This window comes from Ctenopharyngodon idella, chromosome 17, assembly GCF_019924925.1.
Source record: "Ctenopharyngodon idella isolate HZGC_01 chromosome 17, HZGC01, whole genome shotgun sequence".
NCBI classification, from domain to species: Eukaryota; Metazoa; Chordata; class Actinopteri; order Cypriniformes; family Xenocyprididae; genus Ctenopharyngodon; species Ctenopharyngodon idella.
Window position 1 is genome coordinate 3,870,495 of NC_067236.1, and position 18,209 is coordinate 3,888,703.

At 38.2% G+C, this 18,209-nt stretch overlaps 1 protein-coding gene across 2 annotated transcripts; it reads right to left on the reverse strand.

Annotated features, from left to right (window-relative positions):
• Positions 1–866: 866 nt before the first annotated feature.
• Positions 867–17,542, reverse strand: fbxo34 (F-box protein 34). 2 transcript variants are annotated; one of them, XM_051867302.1, is made up of 3 exons: positions 17,315–17,542; positions 7,081–7,234; positions 867–4,053 (listed from the first exon to the last, which is right to left on the reverse strand). In XM_051867302.1, the coding sequence occupies exons 2-3, from the start codon at positions 7,170–7,172 to the stop codon at positions 1,962–1,964; spliced, it is 2,184 nt and encodes a 727-aa protein (XP_051723262.1). In that variant the 5' UTR covers positions 7,173–7,234; positions 17,315–17,542; the 3' UTR covers positions 867–1,961. The 2 variants fall into 2 exon arrangements, with proteins under 2 accessions (XP_051723262.1, XP_051723263.1); XM_051867303.1 differs by lacking the exon at positions 17,315–17,542 and adding an exon at positions 10,191–10,388.
• Between the last annotated feature and the right edge of the window lie 667 nt (positions 17,543–18,209).

An 18,209-nucleotide genomic window follows, 5' to 3' on the forward strand; every position in this document is an offset into this window, starting at 1 on the left:
AGCAAAAAACAAAGTATGAATGAGTGCATTTTAAACATTTTCACCTAACATTCATTACCTTGAATAGTTTCAATGATCTACACTTTTATACATATAAAAATGACAAAGAGATGCACCAAATACTAAAGAAATTAATACTTTCCAGCAAGCTTAGCATTTTGTCTACTTTCACAAGACTCGAGTCACATCAGATGTTTTATTCTACAAATAAATGGGCCAGACCCCTATAGTGGCCACTGAATCGAGACCAAATACATCTGTGCATAGATTATTTCTAATATGGCATTTAGTGTGATGCTGCAATTCATACCAATATGCATTGTGTCACTTTAAAAAAAAATATGCCAGGGTAAATTTAAAAGCACCATCATTACCAATTCAGACCATATTTGCAATTTTAGTTAAAAACCTTTGATTTTTATAAACTAAAAAAATTAATTTACTGCCAGCTAACTAAGATACAAGGCTTAACCAACTTTTTCCTCCATGGCAAACCAACAAATCTATGCAGGTTTTTTATTGTCCTGTATATGCATTTGAAGTCAAAACTACTTTAAACAGAGTCCAAAATGAAAGCTAATAGATGTAAAGAATAGATTAAAAGTTTGGAAATTAAATTGATGTGCATTTTTATAGTTCATTTAATGTACAAAATTTGCAGTGTACTGTAAATTCACATGCTTGGAATACCTGACCAAATCGGTCCATGAGGAATACCTATCAGCTTGCAATTAACCACTTAGTGTTTACACTAATCTAAAAGAAAGCCATACATTAACTGGCTAGTACAAGCATACGGTCTAAGGTAGTTTTCTGTGGATTCAAACAGTGTAAACATACAAGTAAAAAGGAGAGCAGAACATGGGTTACAAATTCAAGATATACTTTATTGAAGTAAAATGCCTTAACAGGCAGAGCACAGCAATGTCGTTAATAATTTTTAAAAATCTGACACACTTTGGAAAACAGTATACTGCAATGAATTTTTTTCTTTTTTCAGATGGTGTTCAGTTAGTTACTGTCAAGATGGAGAAACTCTCTTCCCACATTCAAATGTTTCCAGTCAAGAAACAATACATCATACATATCAATACTTAAAAATTGAGAAGAATATGCACTACCTGTTCACAGGGGTTATCAGAAGAGTCCCACTGCAGAACAAGAGTGACAATTTCACATAGATATCTATATACACAAAGTTAGCATTAAATGAACAAGGCGTTTCCCCCCATATCAAGATTAAATGCATTTTGTCACACTCGTGCCATCATTCATCACCGTTATGATATATAGGATTCTGTGCTATGTACAATGTAAACATCTGGGCTCAGAACAATCTCAAAAAGTCAATCCCATTAAGTCGTGAAGCCATTGCGCCACCTAATTTCCCAGGACTTGTTAGAGATACTAAGAGATGATAATGGAAGATGGGGAAATGGAGCAAATATCAATAACTCATTGTGATGTCGCTGAAAGTTTCCCTACTGGTCAATGAGTTCATGTTTGCAAGTACACTGGGAGATAAAGAGAACTAATGCTCAGAATTTTTTGATATTGCAAGGCTACGTCAACATCAGTGCAGGAAGTGCCAGGGTGTGTCATGAAGAACAGAAAAAGAATGGTGGGTGGATTGAGAAAATAAGTTAGTCATTAATGCTCTCTTGAAGTAAAAATCATTAAGCAGTACCCAGATAGAACTCTGCAAAATTCAATCTTAAAAGGTTAAAGTGCAGACCAACGTTAAGGACCTGAGGAGGGTTTTCGACAAGGGAACTGCTGATTGGTTGGCAGAGTAGAAGTACAGTGACCCAGCAATTTCTTGTTAGTTTCAGCAACCTGGTTGTAAGCACTATACATCAAAAGCGCACATGCTCATTGGCAACACGCAGGCACAGAAAACATAGCCCATTCAAACTAGTTACTCTCACATAAATGCACACTTCCTGTGTCTTTCTGGCACACTATGAGTCCTCGTCAGTGTCCTTGTTTTTCTTGTAAATTGGCATGTTGATGCTATGAAAGGCAGGGACCCAGCGGTTGTCATGAAGTCCCACGTTGCATCCAGGTGTGTCTTTGTGAGATCTGCGGCAGCACATCCAGTAGCCCGGGCCGTATGGTAGTGCTTGGCAGTAGGGCTTATGATGCCAACGGCAGAGCGAAACATCACCACGGTCATACCGCTTCTTGCACTGCTTGCAAGGATCGTCTTTGTAGCGTGGATCACTAACCCAACGAGAGTCTGCAGGCCGTACACCATAACTCTCAATGATAAATTTAAAGTAATGGCAGGTGCACTTGAGGGCAGCCAAGCTCTCGGTAGGCAGCAAACAGAAGATCTTTACAATGATGTGGTGAGGCAGGAAAGCCATGTACTGCTGAGGCTCCAAAAGTAGCTGGATCTTGAAGCGAGTTTCTAGGAAATCATGAGACACTAGGCGGCGTGATGGAAAAGGCACAGGCTCCTGACTAACTATGCAAGTCTCTACTCCCTTTGTCTCCTCAAAGTTTTGATTTTGCTCACCCACAAGTCCATCTTTACTCTCCTCTCTGAAAGACACTGAAGTGCCCACAGAAGGCTCAAGGTCCTTGATGTGAGAAGGCTCTTTGTTCTGAGATCTGCTCTTTGATGAGGAGGGTAGGTTCTGCTCCTTCAGAGGCTGAGGAGAAGATCTGGCAAAAAACAACATGCCTGGTAGCGGTTCCTCTTTGCACTCTGAACTGGCATCCTTTGGCAAGGACTGCAGATTATTTACCAACTCAACAGTTTCCTGTCTTGCAATACAAGAACTTTCTTCTTCCTTGAGGGCGGAGTTATTAAGCCCACACTGCAAGGTATCTGTAGAATCAAGGGTCTTAGATGGGGAATGCAGATTGTCTAAATCACTACCCAATTCCTGTGGGACAGTCTCAGCTCTACAGTCATGAGGGACAGAAGGTGCCACTGGCTGTGATGGCTGCAGGTAAGGTTCTGACCCTGCTAGAAGCACACGTCCCACCTTCCTCCGTAAGCTGTTGCTTCGAGAGAGGTCTCCTCCACCTTCCCGGAGGCTTTGTCTGCTCAGGCACTGCGACTCCAACTTGGCCACCATATCCAGAACTCGAACAGACTCACCTTCCTCCTCCTGGACCTCCAACTGTTCTGCAACCTTGGACTGCTGCTCTGCAGGCTGAGGGATGGTTCCAACTTTGGACAAAGTGATGCTGCTGGTGCTTCGTAAGGATGGGGGTTTGGAGCTAACCTGCTGGTCACTGGCTCTTTGCTCCAAATATGCCACCATCTCCACCACAGAGAGAATCTTTTCATCCTCTTCTCCCTCCATCCTGACAACATCCTCTGCAACTTCTTGGCATAGATTGATGTTCTCATTGAGGGCCTCTTGTTGCGACACTTTCTGCATTTCAGGTTTTGGTAAAGGAGGTTCTACACTTTTCGATTTGTCTGGGTTTCCAGACCTCCTCCTGCGCTTAGCCACAGACCAGTCACCATCCCAGCAGCCCTTGTTTTTCACAGAGACAGTCCGCAGCTCTGGGGCAATGGCTTCTGTTTCTTGAGGTGTTGAGGAGTTGTCAATAACACTATTGCAAGTATTGCCGCACTTCTGAGCTGCAAAAATGGCAATTTTCTCTTTTGTGTTCCCAGGTTTAATGACAGCCCATATATCCAAAGATCCCTCTGCATCCTCTCCTTGGTAGATCCTAAGTGAGCCTTCATTCTCCAAACCAGTTGAAGGTGAGAGCAGAACTAAAGAACTAGTAAATGTTGTGACAGAGGATGCTCTGCTCTTGCGGGCTCCACTAACTCTAGTTGGCGCATTGCTCCCACTGTTGGGGTTACATCGGAGGGTGTTGGGGGAAATGACACTGAGGGGACACCGGTTGGCTGTGCCGTTGCCAGGTGAGCCCACGAGGCCACACGACTGGCGAACGCCCCACTCTTTCCTGAGCACTCCCTGCTGGTCGGCATGGAGGCCTCTTGTTCCATCGTGCATAGATTCCCGATGTATCTCTTTATCTTGTGGTTTGGGGTATGGCTTGAGGTGCATAGTTGTAAACCTAAACAAAAAGAATAAAAAAAAAAAGAATTTCAAAACAAATCCAAGGTGTTCCATTAAATGGCAGATAAAAGAGAAATGGCAAGAAAGATAAATTCTTTAAAAAAAAAATAAAATAAATACTTTTACTATTTCAAGGAAGCACATCCATCTTAAAGGAATATTTCAGTCCAGTAGAACTTCAGTCCATTCATTACAAACTACAAAAAGTTTTCGTATGGCTTCAGAAGACAAAGTATGGGCCAAGTTGAAGTGACTACTATTAAGGTACATTTTGTAGCCTGACAGTATATGGTCACTACATGTTTTCCTTGTACGGACAAAAACAACATATTCTGCTAAACATATGAGGGAGAGTAAAGTGCTAATTTTCATTTTCAAGTGAACTATTTCAGTGGTTTCCAACCCTGGTCCTGGAGTTCCCACAACACTGCACATTTTTGATGTCTCTCTTATCTGACACACCCATCTGAGGTCTTGGGGTCTTTACTAATGAGCTGATAAGTAGAATCAGGTCTGTTTAATTAGGAAGACATCCAAAATGTGCAGTGCTTGGGTATTCCAGGACCAGGACTGGGAACCACTGAACTTCTTTAAGATGCATGTCTCTAGTCAATGAAACAAACTCAATACCAAAAAGTATTTTAATGTGCCCAATTCATAACATTACAACAGTATATTTCCTTCAAGCACATTAGTGGTAAAAATACTAAAATAATTAAAAAAAAAATAAAAATAAAAAAAAAATCTAGAAATGGAAAAAGTTCAAAAGTCAGTGCAACAGGTTCTTAGGAATGCGTTTAGGTCAGATGATCCTGTTTGTGTAAAACACATGCAAAACGGCAAATAACTACTTCTGCTGGAGAAGTTTCACAATGAGCACAAGGACTATCTGTTCCCTCTGGCCCTTAGGCTGACATAATGGGAGCAGAGCCACCCAGGTCCAGACACAGCTGGGCTCTAACACAAGCACTCAGCTGACACAGACACAGCTGCCCTACAAACAAGCCTGCAGCACCACCAATAGCAGTATCTATGTGTGGGAGGACTGAAATCTCAAAGACACAAGTGCATATAAGGCATTCTTCCACTGCAGATTTAGACCTGATAAAGTGGTACTAGGGATTCTCACGTGACAACATGGGATGGCATTCGGACAGTTATTTCAGAGCCAAAGTGAGAGTGGGAGGTGGCAGGCTTGCTCAAAAAGGGGGGAGGTATGTGGGTTGCAGCCATTTATTGGATGGCAAACATGGAAAGTGCCATGTCCACTGAGAAGAGAGAATACCATTTTGGTGTGTCCTTGGAAAGTTTGCATAGCCCAACACATCTCCTCCTGCGCCAACCTTCCTTTGTGTAAAACAGCAGGAGAGGCCAATCTGTAAGGTCAGGATCGTGTGGTTGAGCTGGTGTCTTGGATAAAAAGTGGGACAGCAAGTCAACAGTGGCTTTGATTGTCCATGGATATGGGGACACTCACATTTCCTGGTACAACCCTGCCTTGGACATCCTGTTCTTACCTATATGTAGGTAATATGTAGGTAAGAACAGGATGCCCAAGATGCATTTGTGCTAGCAAAGCTCAAATATAGTAGATTCATTTTAGAGGTACAAAAATTCAACAGATGGAAATCTGTCCAGACATTAAAAAAAAAAAAAAAAAAAAGGTAGTTTAAATAAAATGTAACCTTTGAAATACAAAGCTAATGGATTTAGTCAGCTAGCTTCCCCCCTTTGTTCATGAAATGATAAAGGTTAAACATCTAATTTGAATTTTGTGTTGATGGATGACAAAATACCACATAAAAGAGACTGTAGCACTATACTGATTACTTCAAAATCTCTAAAGTACCTCCCAGTTTGCACTGAAACACACTGCAGCACCATTGCTGGACAGGAGTATGATTACTCTGGAGGCACGCCAGCCCCTATCTGGCTCTCAAATGCTGATTTTTCTCATTACGCAACCTGGCAGCAACATACAGCTGCCGCCCAGTCCTTGCCCTCAACGCACTCACAGCTCAGAGTTTCCTTAAGACCATGGGCCAAAACACATGTGTGAGCTAATGATAATTTAAGGGCAAAAAAGCACAACAGCATTATGTAAAAAGAAAACAAATACCCACTAGTGAAAAGCAAAACATAAGAATGAGTAATGTAAAGGATGACGTGAGCTCATACTGGAATAAGCACACTGCTTCAGTTAACAGGAGATTTGTTTGCTCTCTTTTTGTAAACGCTCATGACTTCCTCTATTATGGGCCTTCCAGAGGACCTGTTCAACTGATTGAGGGGAAGAAAAGAAAAGAAAAGAAGAAAAAAAAAAAAAAAAAAAAAAAAAAGTGAACAAGGATGAGGTCACGATTATGAAGACTACTTTGCTCCAATTATGTTGTAACACTGTGTTCTTCCCAAGGAAAAGGCTGAGCATCTGGGTCTGCACACTTCACCACATGTGTTGTCACAGTCTATAGCTCATGTAGTCGTAGCTTAGTGAGACAAGACAACAGAGAGGTAACTATAGGCGAGATGGGAACAGGATCTCACTTTTTTGTGAAGCTAAATGCATACTGAACAGCTTGTTTTTCTCCACCCTCTGGATAGCACAATATGATAAAAGCAACGCTTGTTTGCCATAGTAAGACAGATGAGAAGAGAGTGGGACGGGATGGGAAACTGTCAGCATGAGAACCATGGCTCAATGTGTGCTAACAGTTCTGCCACTGCTCAGCACAAAATTCAATCTACATGTTCTAAACGTCTTTAAAGTTTTTGTTATGAAAACATTTCACTGAGTGCTGATGTTGGCTGTCGTGTCCAAACAAAATAATGAAAAACGCCCCTGATGGAGGTCGACATCCGTGATGATGATGAAAAGATGAAAGAGTTTATGTTGTTTTTCTGGAAATGAACAGCAGAAACCAAAGTGGATTCAACTTATCTAAACAAATGTGAGTGAATTACCATCAAATTATACTCAAAATGTGTGATGTCATGTATAGACTTGAGTGCAGTAAGTACTAATTACCTCCAGACTGATGGTGGATTGGAGGCACGTAACCGTGGTTCCCGGTAAGGGGTGGGGTTGCAGTAACTGATAGTTTCACATTTCTGAGGCATTAGGCTCCTCCCTCCAGTACGAGCGATGTCTCCCAACAGAAGAGCTCAGGACTCCAGCCTCACTGCAAAACAACATTGATGGACAAAATTGAGAACAGCTTGTCTTTCCAACCTGAATACACATGTACAGAGTCTATAAAAGGACAGTTTTGAAACACAAGATCCTTATAGTATAAACTTACTACCAACTATAGTTTTTTTATAGCATAGTTAATTTATTGCATATATTTTTTATTAGTTTGTCCAGTTCTATCAGTTGTAAAAGCATCCATTAGAACAGCTGAAGCACTCTCTACCAGGAAACTTCTAAAGATTCTTCCGTGACTCACTGTTAACTATTAAAACACTTACTTTTAACCCCTCTCAAGTTATCTTTCTGTGGTCTCACAGTGTCTTGCATACATCTCTGTACTAGCTTATATTTGGGACTTTTCTAAGCAGTTCTGGAACCATTTAGTGCAGCATGTCTCATACTGTGTCCCTAGGTTTGTAAAGCTCTTGTTGTAGTATTCCTAATTTGCAAGTCACTTTTTTAGCATAAAATCTGAATGTGGTTTTTATGAGCTGATTTTTGACAGTTAGCAGCAATATGCTGTACGTGTAAACATTAAATGACCACTTTAGGTTTTAAAAGGTTCTGCACACTGGTTAGTGGTCAACAAAACATGCCCTATATGTTCTCAAGTACCATTTTGTAGTGGTAATTCTAACCACCTGAAATGGCTACAAATACTGTGCCTCAACAGAACATGAAACATACATTCCAATGAGATGGAGTGGTTATGGCTGTGATGCATTATGGGGCCTTAAGCCAATTATAGAGTATTTAATGTCAAAAAGCATTAAGCCACAGTCATAGAAGGCCAGAAAGTTGTCTTCCAATGCGTAGTTCAAGTTCAAGTTTGGTGTATGACCTGCAAATTTGCACAAACATGTAGGGTTGTCAAAAGTACCGGCACTTTCAGTACCGGTACTTCAGTACAAAGTCAATACTTAAATTTAAAAAAAGTAACGATACCAGCCTTTCTGCAGTACCGGTAGTATCGAGTACCAGGTCCATTTGGTACCCGCTGATAGGCATCTGCATTCAAATGCTCCTGTGTGTATTTGTGTGAGTGCTCTGTGAAGAGCATCAAAGGTTTCTATTTACAATGCGTTTCTGCAGCGTTGCGCATTGTAGCCAATCATAGACATTTTTGTTGAGTGCATGAACACAATGGCCAATCAGATGCATTTAAGTTAGTCAAAATATGCTCAAATATGCCAGCGTTTGTTCAGCTCTGCTCTTTGAGAGCTCTGCATGCTCTCAAATAATTTTGTTATAACCAAAAGTATGAAGATGATGTAAATAAGACATTTATTGTGCAGTATAGGCAGATTTTTAGAAGCTGCAGCTGAACTGAAGTGATATCAGCTTCAGTGATTTTAAAGGGAGTGTTCTTTGCTCGGTTACTGTATAAAACCCATCCATAATTGAAATTTTCCATAGTTTTATTTTTCATGCTACTAAGTACACAATGCAAAGTTTCAAGAGTGACAACCCTATTAAAACCCTATTAAATTACATCTGAAATTGCAATGTTTGACAAAGGACGGGACAAAAAAAAAAATCTGATATTTCAAAATAGATCTGTGTATTAAGTTTGCCACTTGTTATGGTAACTGTAATGTGTTTCTTTGTTTTTCATTGTATTACTAACTATACAATGTGTATTTAACTGAGCAGTATTTGAAAGCTACATGCTAATTTTTTAATGTATTATTTACTTTAGTTAATTTAATAATTATATTTCATTTATTTAATGTCTTATTGTAAAAAAGTTAAATATTAAAAATATTAAATTAAAAATGTTTAATATTTTAATATTAAAATTAAATAGTTACAATAGTTTTTGCTATGGTAACGAAATTGGTACAGAGAATCATGAAATTTGACTGCTATTGGTACCAGCTACTAAAATTTTGGTACCGTGACAACCCTACATCAAAGCATCTCATCAAAGCATCTTGACCTGTTGACTGTGTGAAGTAATTGTGCTCAAAGCCTAGTGTGACCACAGTTTACCTTAACTTGTTAGTGTTCCACTGTACTGCCCATGGTACATACCTTTCAAAAGAGACCAAAACCATGCATATACTCCAAATGGTTCAAGAACAGCATGCAATTTACATTGGGCATGCCTTTTTTTGGACATTTTAGGCAAATTTTACAGGAACGTGAAGGGGTTAAATAACCTATGCAGTGTGCAGTAACCACTTGTGAGGCTGTAATTCAAAAATAACTAGGCTATCACAAAGAGAGACACAGAAACCTACATAAGGGATAGGGAAAATTGATGGGAAGAAGCTTTAATAACCTGAATTGGTAACAAACTGGGTCACAGCACCATTTTGTTAAAAATTTGTTCAGATTTAATGCACAATTTTACACACACACATATATATATATATATATATATATATATATATATAAATATAAAGAAAGAAATACTTGCTGCAGTAAGCCTATAATAGTATGCTCTAATGATTATGATGAACAATCTCATCTGGAAAATAAAATAGCATAGAAACATGCATGTGATGCATGCTAAACAGAACACATGGCTCTGCATCTCTTGTGCCCATTCCCTCTCCAGGGGCTAGAAAAGCAGCCAAGCAGTTTGTTTTCAAAGAGATACTTCACCCATGAAGAGCAGATAAGCCTGGAAAAACAGTATCCCCATGTCCCATACACAAGTCCTCAACGAAACACTGGCTAATAAAACGGACACTGGCTGAGCTCACCAGTGGACAAGATTACATGGTCTCAATGGAGAAACCAAAACAAAGCAGAGATAACTTCATTTCCTCTTTCTATCCGTGTGTTCCGAATACTCATGTTCATGCAACTCCTAAGGTGGATCCACAAATGGGCAACTGCCTAACAGATAGCTAGAAGTCTCTCTCTTAAGTATAATTTTTTGACACTTAAATGACAAAAAAAAAAAAAAAAAAAAAAAAAAAAAAAGGTTTACTCACATTCATCCAAGCTATTGAGCAAGTCAATGCATTGTAAATTCCTCCGCTACGACATTTGCACAGTATTCCATTACAGAGGACAGTATGTACACAGTCTTCAGCACAGCACGTGGTTTTATTGGTCTTACTGACACCCTCCAGAATTTCACCTAAGCAGCTGTGATTGGCCGGGACAGGAGGGCTCTGCTTACAAGCACGTGTGCGCCTGCCGGAGGAAATAAACGCAGGTCTGATAAGGAGCCAATGGGCTATTCAAGATCCCTGCATGCCTATAAATGGCAAAGATAATCAATACTTTTGGACCTTCAATAAAGATTGGGGACTGAGTGCAGAATCTGCGTGAACACACCTCACAAACTTTACAAGCAGTGATGCAAGTAAAACAAAATGCAAGACAAACAGTCAGTAACACACACATAACTGCACAACGCACATACAATGTCCTTTAAAGGCCCGAGAACTTCTCATATCACACTTCCTTTACCTGAACTTGCTCGAGATTTTCCAAAAACAATGGCACTCATTCAAAAGGAGAGGTGGGGTGGCTGCTAAGCTTACACAATGCCATTTCCAGACCATCTAAAACAGACCAGCTGCTACAATAGCTTTCATAGATCTTTCCAGATCTCGGACGCTGTAAAACGTAAGAACATTAACCAAAGAACCGCGCACCTCTCATGGTACGAACCCAAGAATTTTCAGCTGCTCTCTTAAACAGAGGAGCTTTGAGTTTGTCAAGTGTCTTGGAGCATTAAGTCCAAACTAAAAGGGATAAAAGGTACATGACCTAGTCATGTCAACTCTATACTACTGCACACTGCAAAATATACTGCCAAATATTTTTCAAAAATGATATGCAAAACAGTATGCATTATGCAATGTTAAACATTCCAAACCGTAGCATGTTACACTGGAGTCATATGACCTCATTACAATGTAATTGTACATCATGCACCCATCATATTGCTAAATCTAGGGGTGTGCACAAATAGTAAAATATTCGATCTGTAATTAATATTCGATAAATAAAAATACTATTCGAATTTTACTATGTTGCTTGCTGGCTGTAAATGCAGTGAATCCATTATAAATCCTAAGCACTAAAACTCGCAGTTATAACTAAATGCTCTGGGTGGCGCTGTGGAGCGCGTTTAACAAGTTTATTTCATTTGATCGTCACATAATGTTGTCGTCTGCCTCACGAAGTTTGGAATTACTTAGATGAAAATGATCTTACAAAATGGAATTACTTTTGATCAAATGAATTAATGAAACCGAGTTTATATCACCACCATATTGAGAAAGCACATGAAATCAAAACACCCGTCGAATGAGGAAAGACAGCTGTCCATCACTGCATTCACGACAGGTAAGCGCAGCTGTGAGTGAGCTGAGAAGATAACTTATCTGATAGCAAAACGATCTCGATACATATGCTTCCTTAAAGTTTCGTTGAGGGAGACATATTTACGAACAGAAAACACAAAGTGCTGCTGTTAGAAACTTCGCTTAGCACACCGTTATCTTTGTGTCTCTGCAACTGCAACATCTGTCAGCGCAGAGCGTTTTCTCACCCGAGCATGTGGATATTATTGTGTTTCTCAACATAAATATGTGAAACAATATGAACACGATAATCATAAACTGACTCGAGTGTATATGTACGTTTTAAACGATAACTGCTGCTGTCTGCTTTATTAGCGTTTTCCCCGTTCGTGCTTCTTGAGCTTAAATGCTTCTGTTCTTTATTATTTTTTGTTTGCACATATTGTTTAATGCTTTGAACTAAAAGAAAACCTTAAGATATAACGTAAGCTTGTTGTGTATATTGCCTAATTGTAAGCTTGTTAAGAAATGGTGACAAAATCTTGATGAATAAAAAAAAAAATAACGTCTTTCTCGTTTAACGTCATTTAAATTAATGAATATTCGAATATTCGTTTTTTATGAGCCCAAATATTCGAAATACAATATTTTGGAAAAATGTCCATCCCTAGCTAAACCTACCCGGTTTTTCATATTAACAAAAATATCCCGGGATAACCTTCTTTTGAGACTCTTGCGCGGTCATGGTTAATGATATGTTAAGCCCGTCGGCACGTTGACGTGATTGGTTACAAGGTAGTTTGTGACGTCAGAAACATCAGCGATTTCAAACCGCGGGTTTGAGACTGTCTTTTTTTTCACTGCAGTTTTAAAGAGAAAATACTCAGCAATGGTGTTGACTTATGAATTTGCACATGTTTGTCTTAAAGCATATTAAAAACACCACAGAGACATATAACAACATTAAAAACTTGATTTTCACCACAGGGGGACTTTAAAACTACACTTGTAAAAAATGTTTGTAATATTTACAGAAAAATACAGCTACAGCAAAAACATGTTAATGGTTAACTAATTTATCTTACCATGTATTGTGCAAAACTTAACAGTTTAACACCACACGTGTTTTTTCACTGAAAAATACTGTCAAATGTATGGTTTCAGTATCAATACGTATCGAAATATCGATATTTTAGACAACACTGATGTTGTTGTCCTAAAATTTAACACATCTAAGTACATTTCACTTTCAGCAGACTGAGGTTCACTTCCCACTAGTTCTTCGACTTCCCTTCTTCAAAAACATTGAAGTAACTGTGGTTTTCCATTTCAAATCCAGCAAAGGGAGTCAATGTATATTTTAATGCACTTGGCATATAGACAGAATCTGCTTTAATATTTGATTTGGTCCTTTTTCAAATCAAAGCACTAGGGAGTTTTCTTTCCCATAACTGAGCTGCAGATGGGTTGTGGTGCTATTGTGCAATGATTTGCTTCTTCTCAAGTTGCCTTCTGCACGTTCTTGGGTCACAAACAAGCTTGTGATTATCTTTGCCCTCTCGGTCCACTGTTGTTTTGACTGCTGATCCAGATACATGGTTGACATACTGATATGCTGATGTTTAAATTCAATAAATGGTTAGGTTTGAAGTCAATAATCAGACTTGTATGTCCAAATTCAATAGTCAATATACTTAGAAATATAATTGTAAGATACTGAATCTATACTGTTCAGCTAGCTAACAAAACAAAAAAAAGACAACTCATTCTGCCTCAAAGTCCCTAATGAACACATCAACAACTAGCTGTAAAGCCTCCGATTACCCAACAGCCCCAGCTCTGAATTTCACATCTTGATAGATGTTCACACATGCTCTGTAATTGCTTCTGTGGCACTTTGAGGGGCCGTCCACAATAAGGGTGTGTGCATGTGAAAGCGTCCTGTTGCCAAATACTACGCTGCTATTCTGACACCATACTAGGAATAGTTAGGTCAGGTCAACAAGCATATCAACAGCCCAACCCAACGTAACCATCAAGCACAGGCAGCATAAAAATACAGCACCAATATACACAAGGTCCATTGCATGACCTCAAATAAAACCAGGCCTTTGAACTCTTCGCCAGCTGAAACCCGATAGGTTAAGCACACCTTGTGCAATCGGCTTTCCAAAACAAATCTGTTGTCGTTATAACTGCTATCTGTCTTCTCTCTCGCTCTCCTATTAAATCAGTCGGTGTCATAAATGTCTGTAATGAGCAGACGTGAACACAGCCGTATGATCTCATTAAGAAGGTGTGCCAACTACGCTAATGTTCTTAGTGGAAATCGACAGACCATCTGCATTGAGTCACTCCCTACGAAATGGAAATGTGAGTTTAGCATGCACGAAAAGTACTCTGATGTGAGCTTGTGTATGAAGGATGAGTCAAATATGACAACTTTATAAGAGTATTTTTACATAAACTATACAGTTCAAAAGTTTAGGGGCGGTAAGATTGGTTTAATTATTTTGAAAGAAGTCTCTTAGGTTCAACAAGGCTTCATTTACTTGATCAAAAATACAGTAATATTGTGAATATTATTACAATTTAAAATAACTTCTATTTTAATACATATTAAAATGTAATTTATTCGTGTGATGGCAAAGCTGAATTTTCAGCATCATTACTCCAGTCTTCAGTGTCACATGATCCTTCAGAAATTATTTTAATATGCCGATTTGCTGCTCAAACATGTCTGATTATTATCAAATGTTTGCGGAAACGTGATACATTTTTTTCAGCATTCTTTGATGATTGAACAATTTTGGAAACCGAAATCTTATTATAATTGTCTTTACAGTCACTTTTGATCAATTTGATGGGTCCTTTCTGAATAAAAGTGTTAATTTCTTTCAAAAAAAGCCACAAATTTTTCAATGATAATGTAACAGCATCATATTTCCATCTGATAGAAATTTTAACTCTACTGACTGTCCAATACATTTTGAATGACTAATACAACATTATCCATTACAAGACTAACCAAGTGAGGTCAGCTTGTTTAAGTGGACTTTTTCCTTTTTCCCAATTATTCAGTACATTAGTCATTCAGGCAAGCCACAGACTAGCTGAATTTTAAAAGTATGTACTTTTATACATCCCTATTGTTCATTTCCACCCGTAAACATTAGGCAAAATCATCATGTCAAACAAGAACAAAAAGACTTGGTCAGAGGTAGACAGGAAAACTGCATGCATTAAGACTGCATTATTAATTGTGAAAAACAAAGGCTCTGGATTTCACGTGCCACCCGAATAATGCAGTGTGTGTCGGCTGCAGCTCAAAATTTTGCCACACAAATACTTCAAAGCATTTCACGCTTGATGAAAAACACACTAAACCCCAGTTGGAAAGAAACAACCACATACTATTCTGCAAACCTGCCTACGTTCAAGACAAAAGCTTGTCCCAACCTGCTGGGTATTTCTTCCCTGTGAGAGGTTTGTATAAAAGCTTTCAGTGGTTTGCAGAGTGAGGTAAGGTACACCTTTCTGCTTCACACTTCCCTTTAGCATGCCACATGACTCCAGGCCAAGTGACCAAACAGGTTCTTAAGCTGTGTAAGCAGTCCAGTTGTCAGACTTCCCTTACAAGTGCCGCAGGGCTCATTGCATTCAAACAGGTGGCTGTGCTCAATTGTGCTTTATGAAGTGTTCACTTAACTAGGTATATTCTCACTGCATTGCATTAGGCAGACAGAAAAACACCAAAGGAGGGCTACTGCTGCAATTCTGCACGTTTCAACATGACACCAGTTGCTTAAATCAATACTTTTACTTGCCAAATAAACCAGCTTCTTGATTGGTCTGATGGGAGTCAACTACTCAGACGTGGTCTGAGACTATATGTTAGATTTCTGTGGCATAACTAAAATAACATTAAAAACTTAATTTGCATGTCATTGCTATACAATTATGGCGTGCTTTGCATCAAACTTTCTGGGTTGTGTATTGCAAAATGTATGTTTGCTTTACAATAACGTTACAGGGTATTCTGCAACTCAGGTTGTTCTAACTGAAATCTAGATTTAAAAACCTTCTAGAAGATAAAACATTGGTGACACCTTGACCTCACTGACCCATCTAAAATAAAATAACCTGAAAAAATAAGTGCACGTGAATCTGAAAAACATGGTCTTCCAGATAACAAAAGGATAGCAGAAAATTGCTGCGACCACAAACAAAACTACCACATCATCTGACAAATAACTGTGAGGACATTTATCACGTCTATAACGGGATGTATGGCCTGGTTTTGACATGCCGCATAACAGCTGACCAGCAAAAGATAAAAGCCACTCTTTGCACTCCTGATCTGCAATTACCAAAACTGTAGAGCTTCAAAATGCTCTTTCCACCTCCCCCATTATGGAAAAACAAGGCTTGCAGATCAGCCCAATGTTAGGAACAACTGAGCTGTTAAAAACAGGCCAGGCTTCAGATCAAAATTTGGCTACAAGCATGTCTTCAGGAAAGCAGACTTGCAAAAACTACAAAAAAAACCAAAACAGATTGAACAATATTATTTTTGTTTGTTTCAGTAAAGATTATCTTTCTTATTACCCTTATAACCAATGCATACATAGAAAAAAATTACTAACTTTTACTTATAGACAAAATAATTTACTTAAAATAAATGGTAAAATTGAATAAATAATTTCTGTATCAGGTAAGACCGAGATGCTTGTATCAACACCTTACACAGGGGCAAAGTTCAGATAGCTAATTTAGTAGTTAAACATTATATGTTCTTTGCTGCTTCGCATCCAATAAGTTACCATGTTTTCTCAGGTCAACTAATGCACATGGACACCATGATGTCTGTGTCTGGATTAAATGACAGTAAGTAGATGAGAAGGATCTCTACAGAAGTCATAGAATCATATCCTCACAATTATCATATTGTGACTATATCCTCATAATAGGGCTTATGATGGGTCTAATTCAGCATGTTTGCCTAAATTCTCATTTGCATGATATATGAAAGTCTTCAAAAGTCAGAAAGTCATTCCAAATGTGACAGAATGAAAACCACAAAAAACACTTCTAATTCTGTACATCTGAATTAGCTTAAAGCTGTCTAAAAGTAAGATACACTTTTTTAAATCAATAAAAACAAGCCTTAAAGTTTAATGAAAATAAATAATATAGAAAACAAAACCACTTAAACTAGGAACTTGTCATTGCACCAGAAAAAAAAGAAGTCGTCAACAAAGTTATTCATTAGGGACCACGAAATAAACATGAGAACTTTGCACTTATTTACAGACTTTTAAAAAGACGGCACTGACTAATAAACACAAATAACTCGATAAACAAAAATAGAAAAATAGCATAATAATAATAATAATAATAATAAAAGTGATATTCCTGCGTCTTTCCTCATTAGCACTAAAGCTAACTGACAGAAACGCCATCACATACATTTGCTCTCTAAAAGAACGAAAAATAGGAGTACTTAAACGATTATATGCACTTAAATACACATGCATAATCGATAAATGATCAAAAATAAGTAACTTAGATTCCATTAAGGATGTATGTCCTGTTTTGGGGGTATTTAAATGCTAGTTCCGCTCAGCATATGCCAAACCGAGTCAACAGGAAAAACACAGAATAATTGCTACATTTAAAACACTTTAGATGCAAAATAAACCATTTTAAACTCTGGTAACGCCACAGATAAAGGTATTTATGACTGACACGTAGGAGCAATAAGCCAAACATGGGGAAATAGAAGAATAAAAACTGACCTGAGGAAAAATAGAATAAAAGTCAAAATGGAGAGGTGAATTCACTTGCTGAGGGGGAAACTCTTCGTCGCCTTGTTCTTCTGTCTTTACTGAGGTGAATTCATCTCATCTTGTCATAATTTTAAGTCGTGTGTCCTTCAGGACTCAACGCTTCATGTCTCTATGTGATCAGATCAAGTGAGCGCGCAGCGGGCACTGCCTCATATATTACGTGAACGCGCATGAAGACACGCTAGCGGGCGTGCACGCACCCACCCAGCATGGGATGGGCACAACAATGTAGGCCTATACATTTTTACATTCTACTTCGGTAACAATTAATAACATATTTGCGTATTACCAGTAACTTTTCTGTATAATAGGATGATTTTAAAGATTTTTGTAATCATTCTGATTTTCACAAATAGATTGGAATACATTTGTAGGCTATTGTTTGTTTAATTACTTATACGTTTTTATTATAATACTAACCCAAAATAGTAAAATAAAAAAACTATTGAGGCATACAAATTCTAGCACTTTATAGCCTACCATTTCACTATTTTGGGCTAAAATTAAAAAGAAAATACATACATACATACAGGAGTGGCCAAAAGTGACGTCCGGCCTAGGAAAATCGACATCTTCAACCTTTATTCAAATATTATATATATTTAAAAAAATTGTTAGCATGAAACATGCCAAATTGTGTGGACATATTATTTGGCCAGGCTGTCATACAAAGAAATTGTGTACACATGCAAAAACAGAAGAGAACCAACAAAATATTAATAACTGATTATGTTTTAGTCATCGTATGCTTTTTCCTGTTTTGTTTTTTTCCCCTGCATAGTAAAATAAAACCTGTAGCTGTAGTTTGCCGTTTTTGCCAAATAATTTTTCTTCATATTTAAAA